Here is a 20,134-nt window from a genome sequence, read left to right as displayed (position 1 = left end):
CAGAGTTAATACAAATTGGAATCAGTTTTTTTATTAACGGATTTGGGTCGATGGAGGGCCATAGATATCATAAGAGCTTTAAATTTATATGAAAAAATAAGTATACATTTTCGTTCGTTCTTTTCTAAGATCCGGATCAGAAGGTACACCATGACCTTCCGGGCGATGTTAACATGGACAAATAGCTATGGATTTAAAAATATAATATCTTTTATAACGGTAGAGTAATATAAAAATATTCTGAATTATACGTTTCCTCATGTATTGCCTTTTCTTTCCTGACAATAGCTTTCAATTAGAACCAAATCGGGTACGAATGATACATTCGAATCATTCTTCGAGCATAGACCCGCTCCCGCTGCTTTGAAAATTTTGAAACTTGTGATGACGTCTATACAGATACCTGTGGTTGTCGTCAAGGTTTTGTTCACCATTTAATTATTTTATTTAAATACCCTGATAGCCGCCGCTTGGGTGTGTGGCAGGGGGTGAATACACACCAGAATAATTTGACCCGAACATGACCCTACCGTAGTTAGACAATGTTATTATGATCCCAGATCGTTCGTGGTAAAAATGACATCTCTAAATCAATTGGTTCTACACTAAATCTCTCTCATTTTGCTACCGTAGCGTAGCCTACCGTAGTGCGGTGGGGGTAATGATATATTTTCCATAGATAACTATCAAAAAGACCTCATTCCAATTAATAGGCAAGAGATTCAATCCTTAATTTAACCATCGCTCCATTGAGTGATTCCCAGGCTAGCAACTTCAATATTATTTTGGATACGCCACTAAGTTTATCATAACAACATTTTACAAATCTAATTCCTAAATACGCTGCACGCGATCCAATTCGGTAATCAATCAATCTTTTTTTGTTACCCCATATACTTTTTATCAATCCATCTTTGTACTTGTATCTTATACTTACCAAGTTTCCGAGTCGGCGTCCATGGCTCGGAAACATGGTCGATTAGGAATTGTGGATATTAACACGAGTTTCACGTTTAAATGATAAGTCTTTAAGATTATTCTTCACACATTTATTCAAACATACAAATCACATTATTCTTCATAAATAACCTAGGGTTTAGACATTCTGAGCTTCAAAATTGAGCAATTTTGGACAATTCAACCTCAAATGTCACGGGATATGAACCTTTTCTTTGGACATAATACACAAACACAAAACAAACTGTGAATGTTACACAAAACGCAAGTTATCTTTTTTCCCTGTTCTTCAGGAACATCGTAACAAGTAAAATCATTCAGGATGTCTTTTCCAAAGATAATACTTGACTCAATCCGATTGGAATGGAGATGATGAAATCTTCAGGAATTCTTCAGTCAGACTGCAGACGAGGTCTTCAGGGATTTTTCCCTTTCCTCTGAAATAGACGAAAGATCACCACACTGGAATGCACAGAAAAAATTAAAGGTTTACTTTTTTGAGGAACGGAGTATTTTTTTTTAAAAAGATGATTTTAAAAGATTTTCCATTTTAAAGTCGTTTTCTTATTTTTGGACTTTCAATTGAAACTAAGGTTTTCCAATTAGTTCAATATATATCCATAACATTTGAGTTTTCTTTACGATATACAGGATACGGCGCTTAAATCCAAACGAATTTCAATTTGAATTTCCCGCCATATTATAATTCCACTGGAGGTCATGATTGGGCATTCTTGAAAGCTGTTCAAGACATCTAGTAAACAGTCCTAACCTCAAAATGGCCGAGATGTATACATATAAGTGCAAAGTACAATAAATAAGAATCGTTATTATCAAAAGTGTTCCCGTGTTGAAACTATAAGTATTTCCACTGGAGGTCACAGAAGTTCTTTGAAAGCCATAGGAATCTAGTAAACAGTCAAAATAACCATTTGACCTGCCTACCCTATCATTTTTTTGCTGGAGGTGGTGACTGGCATTCTTTGAAAGCTATGGGCATCTAGTAAACAGTTATAATAACCCTCAAAATGACCATTTGACCTGCCTGCTATGTTGCAGTTCTACTGGAGGTCATGATTGGCCTTCTTTGATAGCTATAGGCACCTAGTAAACAGTCATAATAACCTTCACAATGACCATTTCACTTAACTGCCTTATTGCAGTTCTACCAGAGATTACCATTGGCCTTTTTAGAATGCTATAGGCATCTAATAAACAGTCATAATAACCTTCAACATGGCCGTTCGACTTGCCTGCCCTATCATAGTTTCACTGGAGGTCATGATTGGCGTTCCTTGATAGCAATAGGCATCTGGTAAACATTCACGATAACCTTCAAAATTACAATTTCACTTGCCTGCCCTATTGTATTTCCGCTGGAGGTCACAAAAGCTAAAGGCATCTAATAAGTCATAATGACCTTCATAATGACCATTTGACTTACCCACAATATTGTAGTTTCACTTGAGGTCATGATCGGGCTTTCTTGAAAGCTAAAGGCATCTAGTAAACAGTCCTAATAATGTACAAAATAACTTTTTACTGGCCCACCATAATGTACTTATACTGGAGGTCATGATAGGGCATTCTTGAAAGCTATAGGCATCTAGTAAACAGTCATAATAATCCTCAAAATGACCATATGACTAGCCCACCTTATTGTAGTCCTGCTGGAGGTCACGATTGGCGTTCTTTGACAGTTATAGACATCTAGTAAACAGTCATAATAACCTTCAAAATAACCATTTCACTTGACTGCCATATTGTAGTTTTGCTGGAGGTCAAGATTGGCATTCCTGAAAGCTATAGGCATCTAGTAAAGAGTCCTAATAACTTTCAAAATGACCATTTCACCTATGCACAATAACGTGGTTCCATTGGAGGTCACCAAAGGCCATTCTTGAAAGCTAAAGGCTTCTAGTAAACAGTCATAATAATCTTTTGACTGGTCCACCATATTGCAATTCCACTAGCGGTCATAATGGACATTCTTTAAAGCTTAGGGCATCTAGTAAACAGTCATAATAAACTTTGAAATAACTGTTTGACTTGCCTGACATTTCATAGTTCTGCCAGAGGTCACCATTGGCATTCATGAAAGTTAAAGGCATCTAGTAAACAGTCATGATAATCTTCAAAACGACCATTTGAATTGCCCACATTATAATTCCATTGAAGGTTGCGATTGGTCTTTTTTCAACACTATAGGCATCTAGTAAACAGTCCTAATAACCTTCTAAATGACCATTTAACATTCACACCCTATTTCAATTCTACTGGAGGTTACAATTGGCATTTTATAAAAACCATAGGCATCTAGTAAACAGTCATGATAATCTACAAAATGACCATTTCACATGACCTCCCTATGATAGTTCTTCCTGAGGTCACGATTGGCCTCTTTTGAACGCCAAAGGCATCTAGTAAACAGTCAACATACCCTTCAAATATCTATTTAGCACCTAGTAGTCAGTCAAAATCAGATTTGACTTGCCTGTCATATCTTAATTCCACTGGAGGTCACGATTGGCTGTCTTGAACGCTATAGGAATCTAGTAGAGTCATAATAACCTTCAAATTACTATTTAGGCTCTGGTCAAGTCATAATAACATTCAAAATGATCATTTGACTTGCCAGCCATATCATAGTTCCACCGGAGGTCACGATCATTGTTCTTGAAAGCATAGACATCAAGTAAATAGTCATTATAACTGTCAAAATGACCATTTGAATTGACAGCCATATTGCATTTCTACTGGAGGCCATGATTAGCCTTCTTTGTAAACTAAAGACATCTAGTAAACAGTCATAATTACCTTCAAAATGACCATTTGACTTTGCTTTCCTATTGTAGTTCTGCCTGAGGTCATGCTTGGCTTTTTTTGATCGCTGTAGGCATCTAGTATACCGTCATAATAACCATTAAAGTCAGTATTTGAATTGTCTGCCCAATCGTAGTTCAGCTGGATCTCATATTTGGCATTCTTGAAAGCTGCAGCCATCTAGTAAAGAGTCATAATAACCTTCAAAATGACCATTTGACTTGCCTGCCATATCCTTGTTCCACTGGAGGTCACAATTGGCTGTCTTGAAATCTATAGGCATCTAGTAAACAGTCATAATAACCTTAAAAATGACCAATTCACTTGCCCGCCTTATTTTAGTATGCTGGAGGTAACAATTGGCATTCTTTGAAGGCTAAAGGCGTCTAGTAAACAGTCATAATAATCTTTAAAATGGCCATTTGAATTGCTCACCATATCATAGTTCCACTGGAGGACACAATTAAAGTTTTTAAAGCTAAAGGCATGTAGTAAACAGTTACAAAACATTTAAAAATAACCATTTGACTTGCCTGACATATTGTAGTCTCAATAGTGATCGCGGTTGGCGGTTTTTGAATGCTAAAGGCATCTAGTAAACAGTCCTTATAACCTTCAAAATGACCATATGACATTCCCACCTTATTGCAGTTCCACTGGAGGTTGTGATTGGCATTTTGTGAAAGCTACAGGCATCTCGTAAACAGCCATAATAACCTTCAGGTTGGCCATTTAACTTGCCTGCCATATCATTGTTTTACATAAGGGTCACAATTGCCTTTCTTGAAAACTATAGGCACCTAGTAAACAGTCATAATAACCTTCAAAATATCCATTTGACTTGACCACCTTATTGTAATTCTGCCAGAGGTTACAATTGACCTTTTTTGGATGCTATAAGCATCTAGTAAACAGTCAAAATAACCTTCAAAATGACTATTTGACTTGCCCGCCCCATTGTAGTTTCACTGGAAGACAAGAGTGGCTTCCTTGAAAGCTATAAGAATCTAAAAAAGTCATAATAACCTTCAAAATGTGACTAAGTATTAATGCTTCAGAGATAAGTTGAACAGAGAAGGTTTTGCTTGACCCGACAAGGAAATCTCATTGTGAGTAAACACTTCCTTGTCTGGATTTAAGCACCACACACTGTATATTTGAAAAGACATCACAATGGAGATATATGAAAAAATTAACAAAATGGTAATCAATCAATGGTTCTGAACAGGGGAATCACAAAATTATTCAATTATTTTTTAACAAAACAAAGTATTTTAGAGTTTTTTTTCAATTACTATACTGTGAAACATTAATAATTTATAATATGATAACTCTTTAAGAAACTTTGGTCTTGTAAAATACATTCATTTATTGATAGGATTTAAGCCTGGCACTTAGTCTATGTAATTGCATGCATGTAGAATTGGTGGGAGTTCCGAATGATTCTATATAGCACCAATTGTACGTAGATTATGTCAGCTGAGACAAGAATCACTGTTGTGCAAAGACTATTCGATATAGGAGCGTTACTTTTGGAGTGCAATTTACTCGGGGTGAAACTCACCATTTGCCGCAGCTGTGCCTCTTTCAACTTGAGTTCTGCCTCTAGGATCCGTCTCCTCAGTTCTCCTTCCTCAATCATCTGCTTCAACTGGATATCGTGGACTTCTTTGGCATTGGACAGCTCCTGTTCCTTGATCACCAATTCCTTCTCCTTGACGGCACGTGCCAAAGTGGCCTCTTCCTCCCTGAGCGCCAAGATTCCAACCTCCTTGACCTTCAGGGCCTCGAGCCGATTGAGCCTGGCACTCATCTCTTGCTCTGCGATGAATCGAACCGAACCCGGAGCCGGTCTGCCCATCGGAGTTGTCGGAATGTCTTCCGAGGCACAGTTGCTGAGGTTGGCTGTTCTCTCATTTGTACTTGGTGCTGGGAAGGTATATAACAACAATGTTAATATATTAAACAATCTCGACAAACAAGGTAGAATTGTTGTATCTATTGTTTAAAAATCACTCACTGTTAACCTAATTTCGGCATTATTAAAATTGATTGTCGAGGCATCATTGTTTGAGTTGTATTAAACAACAATACATGTCCAATTGTTGGTTCCATTACATTGTTTAGTAGAAGTGTTGGTGAGAACATTTTACATGCAAGCACCTAAGCAAAACCTATTATAAGGTTTATTCATTTTCTCTGAGGTTATGCAATGTTTTTCTCATAAAGAGAAGTTGATATTAACATAAAATTAAGCTCGACATAAGGAGGAACTTGTGGAAATTAAAAAATATATTCAATTTTATCGTAAGGCCAATGGTTTTTGCAGAAAATACAAGAAGTATTTTGAGAAGAATTTTGAATACTAATTTTGAAACAATTTTTTCATCATTTGATGATATTTCAATCAGTTTGGAGTGCTTCAAAGAATATTCAATTGTAATTGAACAAAATTATATTCCAACACTTCCCAAAGACATGTCCTACAGGGTGCGTTCCAAAAGTAATGCAATTATTTCAGTTTTAAGAAATTTTTTAAATAGATTTGCGCAAACTCTTAAAATGCTTCTGAGTACTCTCCTTTGGGCCTGCCTAAACAATGCCCCCAGCCACACTTCCTTCATCGTTACCAACTTCTTGGTCCAGAGCACTTCCCCAGTGGTTCCCCAGCCCCCTTTGAGTCCTAAAATGGCTCCGTGAGAGTTTTTAAGATGACTTCAGTGACCTCTCGCATAAGGTCTTTGTCACAGAGCTGATTGGATTAACAATGCCCCCAGCCACACTTCCTTCATCGTTATCAACTTTCTGGTTCAGAGGACTTCCCCAGTGGTTCCCCAGCCCCCTTTGAGTCCTAAAATGGCTCCGTGAGAGTTTTTAAGATGTCTTCAGTGACCTCTCGCATAAGGTCTTTGTCACAGAGCTGATTGGATTAACAATGCCCCCAGCCACACTTCCTTCATCGTTATCAACTTTCTGGTCCAGAGCACCTCTCCAGGGGCCTCCCAGCCTTCTTACTGTTACTTAGAGTAGAGATTTTTAATCACTTTGGCACAAAAAATAATGTATTCAGATAACATTGCTTAGTTGTCGGTTTCATAGTTTTTGTGACACAGTTGGTGTGCGGAGGTTTACAATAACTGACGTCCTGCTGCTTCCACAACTTGGAGAGCACTGAGACTGGTTTTGTGGCAAAGCTTGATGTTTCCTTCACCTACTACAAGTTGTTAGATCCGACTCTAGTCAATAGAAGCGGCATGAGAAATTGAATTGCATTACTTTAGGAACGGACCCATTATTTAGGAATAGAAGGTTTAAAGTTAAAAGACAATGTTCTTTTAAGATGAGTTTGAAGACCCAAATTTGTTGAACAGTAATACACACTTGTGTTTATATTCTCGGGTGTCCCATGATCCTCAGCTCCGGTAGACGCCGTTGAGAATACACTGATGACGGACTGTTGCGTGGTTTCGTCTTCCGGGATGACTAATGGACCGTTCCGAAGTCTTCTACTCTCTAGACCAACGTCGAATGCCACTTTCTTCTGTTTCATCCTGTGGTATTCCCACCACTTCTTTAACCGTTTCACTGTAAGCTAGTTTAAGAGGCAAACGATGGAATAATTCATCAAAAACCATAATTTTTTAATTAACAGACAAAATATCAAGTTTAAACGTGAAATGGAATAATGTCAAGCAAATAAAATTGAAAGAATACATTTAAAAATACACAAAATGTGATTATGCAAAGTGCGTTCGGAAAGTAACGAGAATTTTTTTACATTTCGTGGTTTTATAAGAGTCCGATTCTCACAATTTTTTTGTTTAAAGTTGGTACGCATGCCCATGAAGCATGTTTAAATTTTCAGCTCTGTTCATTAAGTACTTTGTCTATGGCAGCCGCTCTAAAGGTAAGACGTATATATTAGTTAAATGATTAAGTTGTAATACTTTTGCAACCGATTGAAAAAATGTTTAAAAAGGGAAATAAATTGTTTATCTGAATGATCGCCATGTAATCACAATAATAATCAGAGAGAAGTCACTGTATATATGTTGGCATGTCCTGAGATTGGCTCATATTCAAATGAAATATTATATCGAATGTTTTGGGCGTGAAACACACGTAAAACAGTATAATTTTCTTCCAAAACTGTTGAAATTTTGAACAACAGAAACAGCGGTGAATTAGAAGTTTAACCTGGAGTCACTAAATGAAGTTGAAGACGATTCCGAGTTTCTAAAACGTGTTATAACAGGCAATGAAACATGGGTTTACCGATATGCCGTCAAAACTACAATAATTTTGATCTATATATACATACATAATAAAAACAATTTGGACAGTAGGACTCTCCAAAATGACAAAACTTAAAAATTCCCTTCATTTTCCGAAAACACACCTTATATTATATTAGGCAAATAATGGATTACTCCATCAAAAGTACATTTAAAAACCATAATTTTCGAATTAACAGACAAAATATCAAGTCTAAACATGAATTAGAGTTATTTTTAGTAAATAAAATTGCAAGAAAACATTAAAAAACCCAGAAAATATGATTGTATTCACAAATTTCTACCTTATTTCCAAATTAAAGAAATGAGTACCACAGGGCTTGTTCTGGGACCACTGCTTTTCACTCAGTCTGGGAAAGCTATACCCTCACATAAATCATAGCTTAACTCAATTCAATGATGTTTTCTCAAGCTAGAGAGTTTAATTGATTATAAAGCCCTTATTAACATTAGGAAAGCCATGAAAAACATCTTTTTAAAAGCACAAAATAATGTTTTTTGCCTAGAAAAGCTGTTTAGATGCATATTAAGTTAATTTTTTACTGATTCAAAGCAAAACTTCTTCACTTCAACCTTTCTTTCCTCTGATCACTGACTGACCTTTTGACTGCCAAAATGTCCATTGAATTCCCTCTCCACCTTGTTCCATATTTCATCCCGCATTGCCTTGGTGCCTCCACTGCCACTCTTAGTGTCAAGGACATCCTGGTGCTTGGTAATGATGCTAAGCAGCAGCCCAGACTCTTCCTTTGTCAAGCGTTGCCTCGTCATTGAACACGATGAGGTCACAGACAGCTTCTTAAAGACTCCTGACAATTAGGAATGGGTGAAACACATGAATTGGAACTTTGCATCTATTTCAAAGCAACTATTCTTTAGCTTCTTTCCCAACAAAACAAAACCTGACATCCTACTCTACAGGTTCGCACCCAAAAGTGGTAGGACTGGTTTTTTTACAAGAATTTTACTGACGATATACTTACATCAACTTAATAATCTTCAAAGTATGCTCCTTGAGCTGCTACACACACTTAGTATAACGTTGCTCCCATTCCCCGTACGCCCGCTGGAAATTTTCTTTGGGGATGCCGTTGTGATGACCCTCCTCGAAGCCTCTTGAACGGCCTTCATCGAGTCAAAACGTCGTCCATTGAGCTGTCTTTTCATCAGGGGGAAACAGAAGAAGTCCGGTGGTGCCAGATCGTGAGAATAGGGCGGATGCGGCAACGTGGCAATGCCGTATTTGGCCAGGAGCTGTCTGACGACGAGCGCGCCATGGCAGAATTTTCGGCACCATCTTGGCGCACACCTTGCGCATGGCCAAATCCTGTGAAATAATGCGTTGGACGTTGGATGCAGACAGACCCAACTGGTCTGCAATTTCTTCACTGGTTAAGCGTCAGTCGGTGTTCAGCAGTGTCCTCATTCTGTCCACATTCGTGTCGGTTCTTGCCGTCGACGGCCGTCTGGAGCGATGGTCATCTTCAACGAGCTCCCTACCCTCTTTAAACAACTTGTGCCACTCATATACTGTGGAACAGAGTAAGGCAGTGTCCCCATTAGCTTGCTTGATCATATGGAGGGTCTCAGTTGCCGTCTTCCCGAGTTTCGCACAAAACTTCACGGAATAATGTTGCTCTAAATTCAGATTCGTTTTGTTTTTGACGTTGACAAAAAACTTGCTTCACTAAAAACGGTGTCCTCACTCAACGACAGCCCGCAGGCGACTGAGGTTGGTGTCGGTCTGTTGCTAAGAGCCCTCTCCACCTTACCCTGCCAGGCAGACCCCCCTCCACCGCTCCGTTTGTGCCAGAGGAAATCAGTCCTACCACTTTTGGGTGCGACCCTGTACAACAAGCCCCTTTTCTTCTCTGTAAGTAGTCTGAACAATAAATACACAAACTGGAGCAATCTGGCAGTCATGACGCAGACTATAGCCCCATCCGCTAATGGCCCTGAGACTTAATGTTCCCCAGCCATCTGTGTTATAGTTTCCGTAGTCCTTTCTAGTTTTTACTACTGTTTGTCATCTGAAAATAGAAATTGACCAAATCACAGAGCTATGAATCAATGTATTAATCTTTTTGTGTGAGGTGCCGTGGTATTAAAGTTATCGTAATAAATTACTGAGAAATGTAATGACAGCTGTTTCTTGTTTTTAATTCTGTTTGTCATCTGGAAATGGAAATTGATGAAATAACTGAGAAACGAAACAGCATATCAAGTGTTTTATTTGAAGTGCAGTGGTAAAGGTTATCAAGAAATTACTGAGAAATGTACTGAAAGCTGTTTGCATGGAGATAATGCTTTCTGAAGAATAAAACATCCAAGTTTTCAAAGTGGATTTGAGCGTTTTATTGAAGATGGCCGAGACAAGACGCCAAGACGGATTAAGATGCAACTAGGCCTTTATAAAGACCTTCCTATTCCCATCACTTACTGTGTTCGACCTTGATACAACATTGATCGTGTGTGCAATGGTCCCTTGTCCTTCTTCTTATCTAATCGTCATTATAATAATAACTGCGATACGAATGATGATGTCAGCTGATGAATAGTGTAGAACTGAATTTATAGTAAATTAACAAGAGAACACACACTAATACTATTTTATTACCGTTGAATGACACGATATGATTGGATGGATGGAGAGATGGATGGATCCTTTGATGACACCAACACACACACCAATGAATGACACCATGACACAATGCACACCAACTCAGAGCACATTATATTCAGAGAGCACATTGATATATTTTAGCCGTTGTTTCTGGCATTGAAAAATTCAATCACCTTTGATCAAAATCCTCCCTTTTATTCCTAATAGATCTTTGCCCCTTTTAGCGACTTTTTCCTATCTATTCCCGATATAAAATGCGATGAAATGTGATGATAATGATGATTGGGGGGGACATTGTATATCGTGTCATATCACACTTTGGGGCACACGACATGATAATAATATGTTTGTTAGAGAAGTGACAGACAATAAATAATAATAATAAAGCAAAGAAGAAACGACGATATAGAAAACAACTATTCCTAGTTCAATGAGAAGAACCTTAATAAGAACTGAACTGCCTTTAAATAAGAGGAGGAGGACTTCCAAAGGGGAGGGTGCTTTATTATCAAACAGTGGAAATGAATATAAGAAGAAGAAGATGGAATATATAATAATAAGAAGGCATAGATAGCCATTACTACGAATTGACAGAGAGAGTACTCTGAAGAAGGTATTGACAACAAAATCATTGATATGTTGACTATAAATTTGAAGGGAAATAAAGTTTTTAATGGTTCCAGTCTGGGTATTTTTTGGAGAGACTTCGTGTACCTCTTACATCCTTTCATTAATGCCAACATTCCTATTCTATTCCTTTCTCTAATTCCTCATTCGCCTAACACTATCCCCTATACATATCATAGTCTTTAACAGCCCACTGACAATCAATCAATCTCAGCATATCCAACCAAATATACTCTCTCCTGTCTCCTTATGATTTCTCCCAACAATTCCCTCTCCCATCTCCAAACAAAGCCGCCATCACTTCCTCATTTATTTCTTTTCTGTTCACTTAACCTTCTCAGTTCTTCTTCACATCCTCATTATGTCAATTAAGCCTCCAATCCACATGTATCCTCCTGATTCAGCATTTCCACACAATCCATAACCCCAAACCGTATCTTAGTTTTAACGAGCCTTTCCCTGAATGAAACAATTTCCAAATTCCAAATTTCCATTTTCCAAATTCTACATGGAGAAGCCAAGTGGTTTAATTTCAATTTCAATCCTTTCTCTAATCATTAATTCCCTCCTCCTTGTACTGAGGCTTCTTTTCCTATTTACGCAACTCTTCAGACCGTATCATGATCGTACCATTGATCATTTTGGTGCAAAACACTTAATAGATACGAAAGCTGTCTCATCTATTCTAGTTTTTGCTTTCCTATTTCAACATTTAACGTAAGACTGCAAATGGGAAAGCGCAGAAGTACCCGGCCTGACCTAGAGATGGTGGTAGTAGTTTTGAAGATATCACTGCGTTAGTAAGAATGTGATCTATAAAGCATTATATTACAAATTTGAAGATGCTACTTTGTTTAGTAGAAAACCCACAAAGTGATACTGGATGATCGTCGACTGAAAGTGCACGAGCTAGCAGACATGGTAGGCATTGCAAAAAGTGCGGTACATCGCATGTTAACTGAAAATTTGGACAAGAGAAAGCTGTGTGCAAGATGGGTGCCGCGTTTTGCTCACACTCGAGCGAAACCAGTGTCGTGAATATGTTTCAATTTAGAGTTTAGCAAAGTTTCAGGGCAAAAAAGCAGAATTTTAGCACTGTTTCCAAATAATTGATGAAACATCAGTCCATTTATTCACATTCAAGACAAAAGAACAATCAAAACAATGGATTCAAAAGGGAGAACCGCCTCCAAAGAAGGCAAAGACCATTTCATCTGCAGGCAAGGTCATGGCATCGGTTTCTTGGGATGTACGTGGGATAATATTCAGTGACTTTTATCTTGATAAAGGAAAAACTATCAACGACCAGCATTAAGCAAACTTACAGGGTCGCACCCAAGAGTGGTAGGACTGTTTTTCTCTGGCGCGAACGGAGTGGTGGAGGGGGGTCTGCCTGGCAGGGTAAGGCGGAGGGGGCTCTTAGCAACAGACCGACACCAACCTCAGTCGCCTGCGGGCTGTCGTTGAGTGAGGACACCATTTTTAGTGAAGCAAGTTGTTTGTCAGCGTCGAAAAACAAAATGAATCTGAATTTAACCGACCGAATGTGGACAGAGGAACCAACACGAATGTGGACAGAGTGAGGACACTGCCGAACACAGACCGACGCTTAACCAGTGAAGAAATCGCAGACCAGTTGGGTCTGTCTGAATCCAACGTCCAATGCATTATTTCACAGGATTTGGCCATGCGCAAGGTGTGCGCCAAGATGGTGCCGAAAATTCTGCCATGGCGCGCTCGTCGTCAGACAGCTCCTGGCCAGATACGGCGTTGCCACGTTGCCGCGTCCGCCCTATTCTCCCGATCTGGCACCACCGGGCTTCTTCTTCTTCCCCCTCATGAAAAGACAGCTCAAAGGATGACGTTTTGACTCGATAAAGGCCGTTCAAGAGGCTTCGACGAGGGTCATCAACGGCATCCCCAAAGAAAACTTCCAGCGGGCGTACGGGGAATGGGAGCAACGTTATACTAAGTGTGTAGCAGCTCAAGGAGCATACTTTGAAGATCTTTAAGTCGATGTAAGTATATCGTCAATGAAATTCTTGTAAAAAAATCAGTCCTACCACTTTTGGGTGCGACCCTGTATGCCTATCCTCCTGCTTCAATGACTACGTTTCCATGCCGTGGATAAGGACACACCATATCTAGGTTTTAATGAGCCTTTTCTTAACATCCTTACTCAACATCCCTCTCATCATAACTCCCTTTCCTATTAATGCAATTCTTAGGTCCATATTACTTTGATCATTATGGTCCAAAACACTTCCTAGATACAAAAACTGTTTCACCTTTGCTAGTTTTTGCCTTCCCATTTCAATGTCTTACTTACAACTATTGGAAAACAATATAAACTACATTTTATTAACATTTATTCTCATCCCTTACCTATCAAATTGAATTTCTAAATCATTCACCAACTTTTGAAACCCCTTGACTAACTGACAAACTTAAGCTTGGTCATTCAATCATACCTAACTTCTTTTATAAATGAATTCCCACCAATTTTCATTGCTAGTATTAGTATTAGTGGGAGGCTGAGACCGACAGCCGAGGTCATTTGTACCATTAAGGGATGGACAGGAAAGGATGAAGGGTGGAGAGAAACCTGGCGTCGGCATTAGCCTACTCTTTACGAAAGGCGCCAAGGGGTCAAATAGTTTTACGTCCCATCTGACGGACGATGTACTCACTCAAAGTGCCCTCCACAAAGCAACTCAAGTAGGGATCTAAATATAAAACTGAAAAATATTCAACCATGCCAGGATTTGAACCTGGGCCCTTCTGAGTGGGAAGCCAGTACATTAGCCCCCACACCATCTCAAACCCCACTTTCATTCCTATCTTTCTTTTTCTTCTTTTCATCTCTCTTGTAATCATTTCCTCTGCATAAACATTGAACAGCATTTGTGATAATGGACAAAAACCTTGTATAAAACCCCAGCAATGGATTCCGAGAGGGATATGCTTTTTTTTTGGGTGAAGATACGAAAATTTAGTTGAACACCTGGACGGATAAATAGATGTGAGAATTGGATGTGCGATAGCGCAGGTTTAAGTGAGGAAATTTTGGTTGAAAGGCACTTTGTTGAAAAGATACGGCCAACTGGGAAGAAGTCAAGGCCTCAAAGAAGATGTCAGTTGTGCTACGCATGAGGTAAAAGGAGGGATAGTGTCTACTGGCTTCCCCGACTGCAATGCCTACTTTTAGAGGATTGTTTAAAATTATATCACGCAAAACAGAGGTTTTAGGATTGAGGTTTGACCCTTAAAGGTGAAAGAAGAAGTGAAAATTATACAACATAAAGTCAGTAAAATTTTTTTACCAAACACAATAAGCATATTTAACAAAAAGGCTAATTTTTTTTAAATTTTAGAATAAATGTTTTAAAAGATAAAAAATTATATTCAACAATGCTGCAATAGAGAGATATTTTAGAAAAATTAAATACCCCAAGTTAGGTCTAAGCATTTAAATACCTATACAGGCTTAAGGGATTAACATCCTCCTGCCAATCAATATGTTCTATAAAAATCCATCTTCATACTCTCTCCTGACTCCTTATTCAATAGTCCTAACGAACTCCCTCTCCTAGTGCTATACTTCCTTATTTGTTTTCCTTCTTTCGGTCCATTCTCCATCCTTCTCCACAAACTCCCACATTAATATATATCAATTGATGAGCCTCCAGTCTACGTCTATCCTCCTGCTTCAATGACCACGTTTCCATAGCCACACATAGCTATGGACCATATCAAAGTTTTTACGAGTCTTTTCTTAATATCCTTACTCAACATCCCTCTCATAAACTCCCTCCTCCTTGTGTGAAATCCTCTTTGCCTAATAGTGCAATTCTTCTCCTTACGTCCATACTACTTTGACTGTGTTGGTCCAAAACACTTCTGAGATACGTAAACTGTTCCACCTGCTCTACTTTTTGCCGTCCTATTTCAATGTTTAGCTAAGCATTTCTTTTTCTGGAATATCGCATAACCTTTGTTTTATTAATACTATTTCTCATACCATATCTGTCGAACTGAGTTTCCAATTCACTCAGCAATGCTTGCAACCCCTAGGCTGACTGACAAACTAAAGCTTGGTCATGAGCAAACCTAACTGATTTTACGAATTCCCCGCCCACTTCCATTCCTACCTCCAGTTGTTCCTTAAATACCTCTTTGATCATTTCCTCTGCATACGGGGGGTAGTAGTAGTATATAGGGGAGGCGACCGACAGCTAAGGTCATTTGCGCCTTAGGGGATAGATAGGAAAGGATGAAGAGTAGAGAGAAACCTGGCGTCGGCATTAGCCTGCTCTAATAATGAAAGGCACCAAGGGGTCCGCAGTTTAACGTCCCATCCGACGGACGGCGTACTCACAGTGCAGTGCCCTCCACAAAGCACCTCAAGTAGGGATCGACATACCTCTGAAAAATATTCAACACTGCCGGGATTTGAACCCCCACCCTCAGGGTGGGAAGCCAGTACGTTAGCCCCCGCACCATCTTGATCCACCTCTGCATACGGGTTGACCAGCACCGGTATTAATGGGCAACCCATACCTTACACCTCTTCCTAACACTGCCCATCCTGACTCCCCATTCCCCACTCGCACCTGAGCAGTCTGAGACATGTACAGGTTGCGGATTAGCCTCCTTTCCCTATTCCAATCTATTCCTATTTTCTGCTCCAATATACTCATTAGTTTTTCCCAATTCACTCTATCAAACGCTTTTTCGAAATCTACGAAACAGGCAAATACCTCCTGGTTGTGTTCTATATTCCTCTCGATTAATAATCTCATTACTGCAATGGCATCACGCGTACCTCTCCCCTTCCTAAACCCAAACTGATCATCCCCTAAGTAATCATTTGCCCTACTCTCTATCCTTTTGTTTATGATCCTGAGAACAACTTTAGCTGCGTGGGATATCAAACTAATTGTCCTGTAGTCCTCACATGATGTAGCCTTTACCTTTTTCGGAATAGGAACTAAAACTGATCTCACAAAGTCTTCCGGCCAGATTCCTTCCTCGTAAATACTACGGATCAGCCCATATAGCCTCTTTCTCCCACATTTTCTTAAATCTTTAGAAGTAGTTCCATAGTAATATTGTCTACCCCCACGACCTTATTTAGTTTCATTTCCCTTAGTACCCTTTTTAGCTCATCATTAAAGAGGATGCCTGGACCACTAAGCTATCTTCATCTATTAGATCCTGTCCTCTCCTTCTGTGTGGCTAACTTTGTTGGCCTAAGCTCTTTACTAGACAGTTCTTCTATATATTCATTCCATCTCCCTTGGATCTTTTCTCAGTCAACTATTATTTTACCCGCCTTAGCCTAGATATTCCCTTCTTACTTCCCGATAAAGATTTAACTTTGCTGTACAGCGCACCAATTTCACCCTTCCTCTGCCAACCAGAGGGTCCTGGGTTCGATTCCTGGGCAAGTCTCTGGGCACCTGCAGCTCCACCCAAGCTATGTGATTGTTCGGGTACCAGATCTACCAGGGAAACCATAACTGGCACAGAGTATTAAGGAACTGCCCCCCCCTTATTAATACCCTGCTAATGTGTGAATTTCACATGCCGTAATTAGGGCTTAGCACTGGGTGAACTATACCATCACCTACCAAACTGACCTCCGGTTTGATTACTGTGCGAATGGTTTATTATAGATATCCCCCTACTAAACACCCATACTACTATAGCCCATGAAATATGTAACGAGTTATTTTAGTAGTTAAGGTTAATAAATTGTTAAAAGGATGCTTAATTATGAAAATAAAATAAAAAATTATCATTACATCTTCAGCTATAGGTGTTAGTTTTACGTGGGACTGGTTTACCAATAATTTTGCTGCAGTATCACACCATTTGGCCGCAATTACAAATACGTATGCATACAGTGTTTCATATATTTACCCGAGAGAACCCTTGATACAAGATTTACATCTTCTTTAACGAATAAATGGTTACATTTTTGACAGAATGAGTAACTTAGGAGATGATTAACGGTAGACCAATGCCCATTTATACGTTTTTACAGGCTATTCTCCTAATATTTGCAATGATTTCACGTCTAACATGATTAATGTTTTAATAGAATAATTTCTCAAGCTTCAACAACATAATACTTGGGATAAATTCCTCAATTAGAACCTTCTGTTGTTGTTACTTATGTTGAAAGAATAACAAGGCATAAAATACAAGACAAGACCAAATTTTCACTATGCCCACGTAAACACACGAATCAGTTATCATGATAAACCATGACGATATGGACTTCAGGGTTGGTTTAGGTTCTTCAGTTACGGTTTATATACAATTTGAATATTAAAATAAATATTTTCACCAAGAAATAACACTTGAAGTCAACTGAAAATCCACTATGAGTTATTTCGAGGTTAGGTCGCCATTTTAATTTTTCATGTTCTGTTTACATTCCTACTAAAGTCAACATAATGTTGAAATATGCATTCATGAAATAAATATCGTTCGGTATCATCAAAAAACATAAACAAATACCGATAAAATTTAATTTATTTAATAACAAGGTAAATTTTAAAATATTTAAGCATTTCACACACAATTAACGTAAATATTAAGGATAGGATGTTCATTTGACTTTTTTTTAAATCTTGATACTAAGCCTTTACAAATATAAAACCTTTTTCCATCTCAATCAAGTAATATCTCTTCAAAGCAAAGATTTTAGTTCAAGCTCAGATATTTCCAGTTATAGTGATGACTATTGTAACCATTCGGGCATTCCAAGAAGTCTAACGAACGGTAATATTTGGAGTATTTCAACACCAACAAATTTGGGTAAATGACTGAATACGTGTATAAACAATTCATTTACAACCAAGGAGCAGAGAATGAAATGGGACCCAAAATCAATCGATAAGCGTGCTTTCTCTGTGTTCATAACTAGTGACAAAGATTAAACTTTTGAAAAGAATTCTTAAAGAAGTCAACATCACTTGAATATTGCTATACGTGAAATGTTGCGTACATCTATATAAAATTTACCACACGCTGTACTACTGTTCATATATTTCCTGTTACGGAATATAAAATAAATGAATGCCAAGAGGTTTTGGACACTATTTACCCGCTAACCTGGTTTGCTCTGGACCGACATTCTCATCTGTAAGGATTTCGATGTCTTATTTCTGAAATTCATAATCGCGGAAGCATTTTGATGCCTGCAGATGCATCTACAAGAAAGTCACAGTCATCTCCAAACTGTATGGATTGCATATAATGATTTACTGAATCCTTCATGCATCTTTACGGTATGACCTGCTATCATTTCTGTTGGTGTGCCGTGCACATGAATGCCGTACGATAGTTTCACATAATGTGTTCAATATCGTGACTAAAATCTAGACATTGGTGTACTTACATTCTACTTAATACTCACTTTTAGCTGAATAAAATCCTCCGAGGTGCACCACTGCCTTCTACTTACATTAACCGGTAACTTCTTTCTTCTGGTAAGCTTCGAGCACTGAACGAAATGAATTAAAGTTCATGAAACATGTAGGAGATTCGAGATCACTGTTGAAGAAACACAAACACAATACAAGACGAAAGCACAATTAATCTTTTATATTGCGTGACTAATCTACATTAACGTGCTATATGGCATTACACAAACGTACCTTCGTTACCGAAAATTCGTTTCAACAGGCTTGTAAACAAAGCTGTAAACCTGGCCCAAAGAATATTTTATTGTGCTAACTTGTCACGTATGAAATATTCAGCGGATTGTGACTACTGAGTCGTTTTATGATTTACCTTAGTTCTTCCTTTAACTCGTTTGGCTCTTGACCCAATTAAATAATTAATATATAGACGACTTTAAAATTTAATTTAGCTGGTATTACATCAATTCCTAAATTATCGAAAATATTTTCAGTTTCTGTTTAACCGAAATGTTTACAGACAAAGAAGAATAATGGAGAAAATACTTCGCCTGTTAAATTATTGTTATTTCCATATAATTAATGATGAATTTCGCGACGTTGACTATTTTCATGCAATGAATGGTTAATTCCGTGAATTATATTCATTAATAATATCTTCTTCTCCTACCTCAGTTGAAACTAATCTTGTGGCTGATCTGGTTTGTTGAAACTGCTGTTTTTGTAGGTGATTGACTTTGGTATACTGCAAATAATGTAAATGTTTCCCAGTTATTTTATATTCACAAATACGTTTTAAAAGGTAGGATGGAAACGCTTAACACTGACATTTGGAAAATAAGTTTTTCATAAGTGCGCATTTTGTTATTCACGACTACGTTCACAGCAGTTGAGCGGTATTGGGAGGCTTGTGTTTGTCGTAACATCAATGAAATCTATCGTTATATTTACGAAATATTAATATTCCATACTCTGTGTAAGTGTTTGAAGTGATTTATATATAGTTGTAGCGTCTCTACGACACAGGAAGCATATTTGGTCAGTAGATGATAACATATTGTATTTCATATTTTGAATTTCTTTTAAATGCCATTTATCAGATAGAGATATTTTGCGATGACATTAATATGTGGGTTTGTTTTCTCAATTCATGGAATGTTTACTCTTTTTGAATGCATTTGATGGTTATGGGGGTTAACGGTTGTGATTTTCGTTCAGATTACGTCGTTTCACACTCCTAAATATTTATTTTTGCTTTTTTCCCAGGTTCTTTCGTCGTGGTTGACCGGTGAAGTTTTCATTGTACTTCCTAAAGACTAATCCATACGTGTATTATCAAATTTTTACCGAAGCGAGGTGTGATCATACAATTCAAA

The 20,134-nt window shown here is 38.2% G+C and overlaps 1 protein-coding gene across 1 annotated transcript; it reads right to left on the bottom strand.

The window, feature by feature from the left end:
• Positions 1–3,542: 3,542 nt before the first annotated feature.
• On the bottom strand, positions 3,543–19,525 carry LOC139693204 (myb/SANT-like DNA-binding domain-containing protein 3). The gene is made up of 7 exons (XM_071591306.1): positions 19,429–19,525; positions 18,755–18,841; positions 8,676–8,884; positions 7,162–7,372; positions 5,345–5,709; positions 3,775–3,960; positions 3,543–3,632 (listed from the first exon to the last, which is right to left on the bottom strand). The coding sequence occupies exons 3-7, from the start codon at positions 8,844–8,846 to the stop codon at positions 3,543–3,545; spliced, it is 1,023 nt and encodes a 340-aa protein (XP_071447407.1). The 5' UTR covers positions 8,847–8,884; positions 18,755–18,841; positions 19,429–19,525.
• Positions 19,526–20,134: the final 609 nt, after the last annotated feature.

The sequence above is a fragment of the Hetaerina americana genome, unplaced genomic scaffold (assembly GCF_022747635.1).
Source record: "Hetaerina americana unplaced genomic scaffold, ioHetAmer1.1.p SCAF_45, whole genome shotgun sequence".
NCBI lineage: Eukaryota > Metazoa > Arthropoda > Insecta > Odonata > Calopterygidae > Hetaerina > Hetaerina americana.
This window is presented reverse-complemented; position numbering and strand designations above follow the sequence as displayed.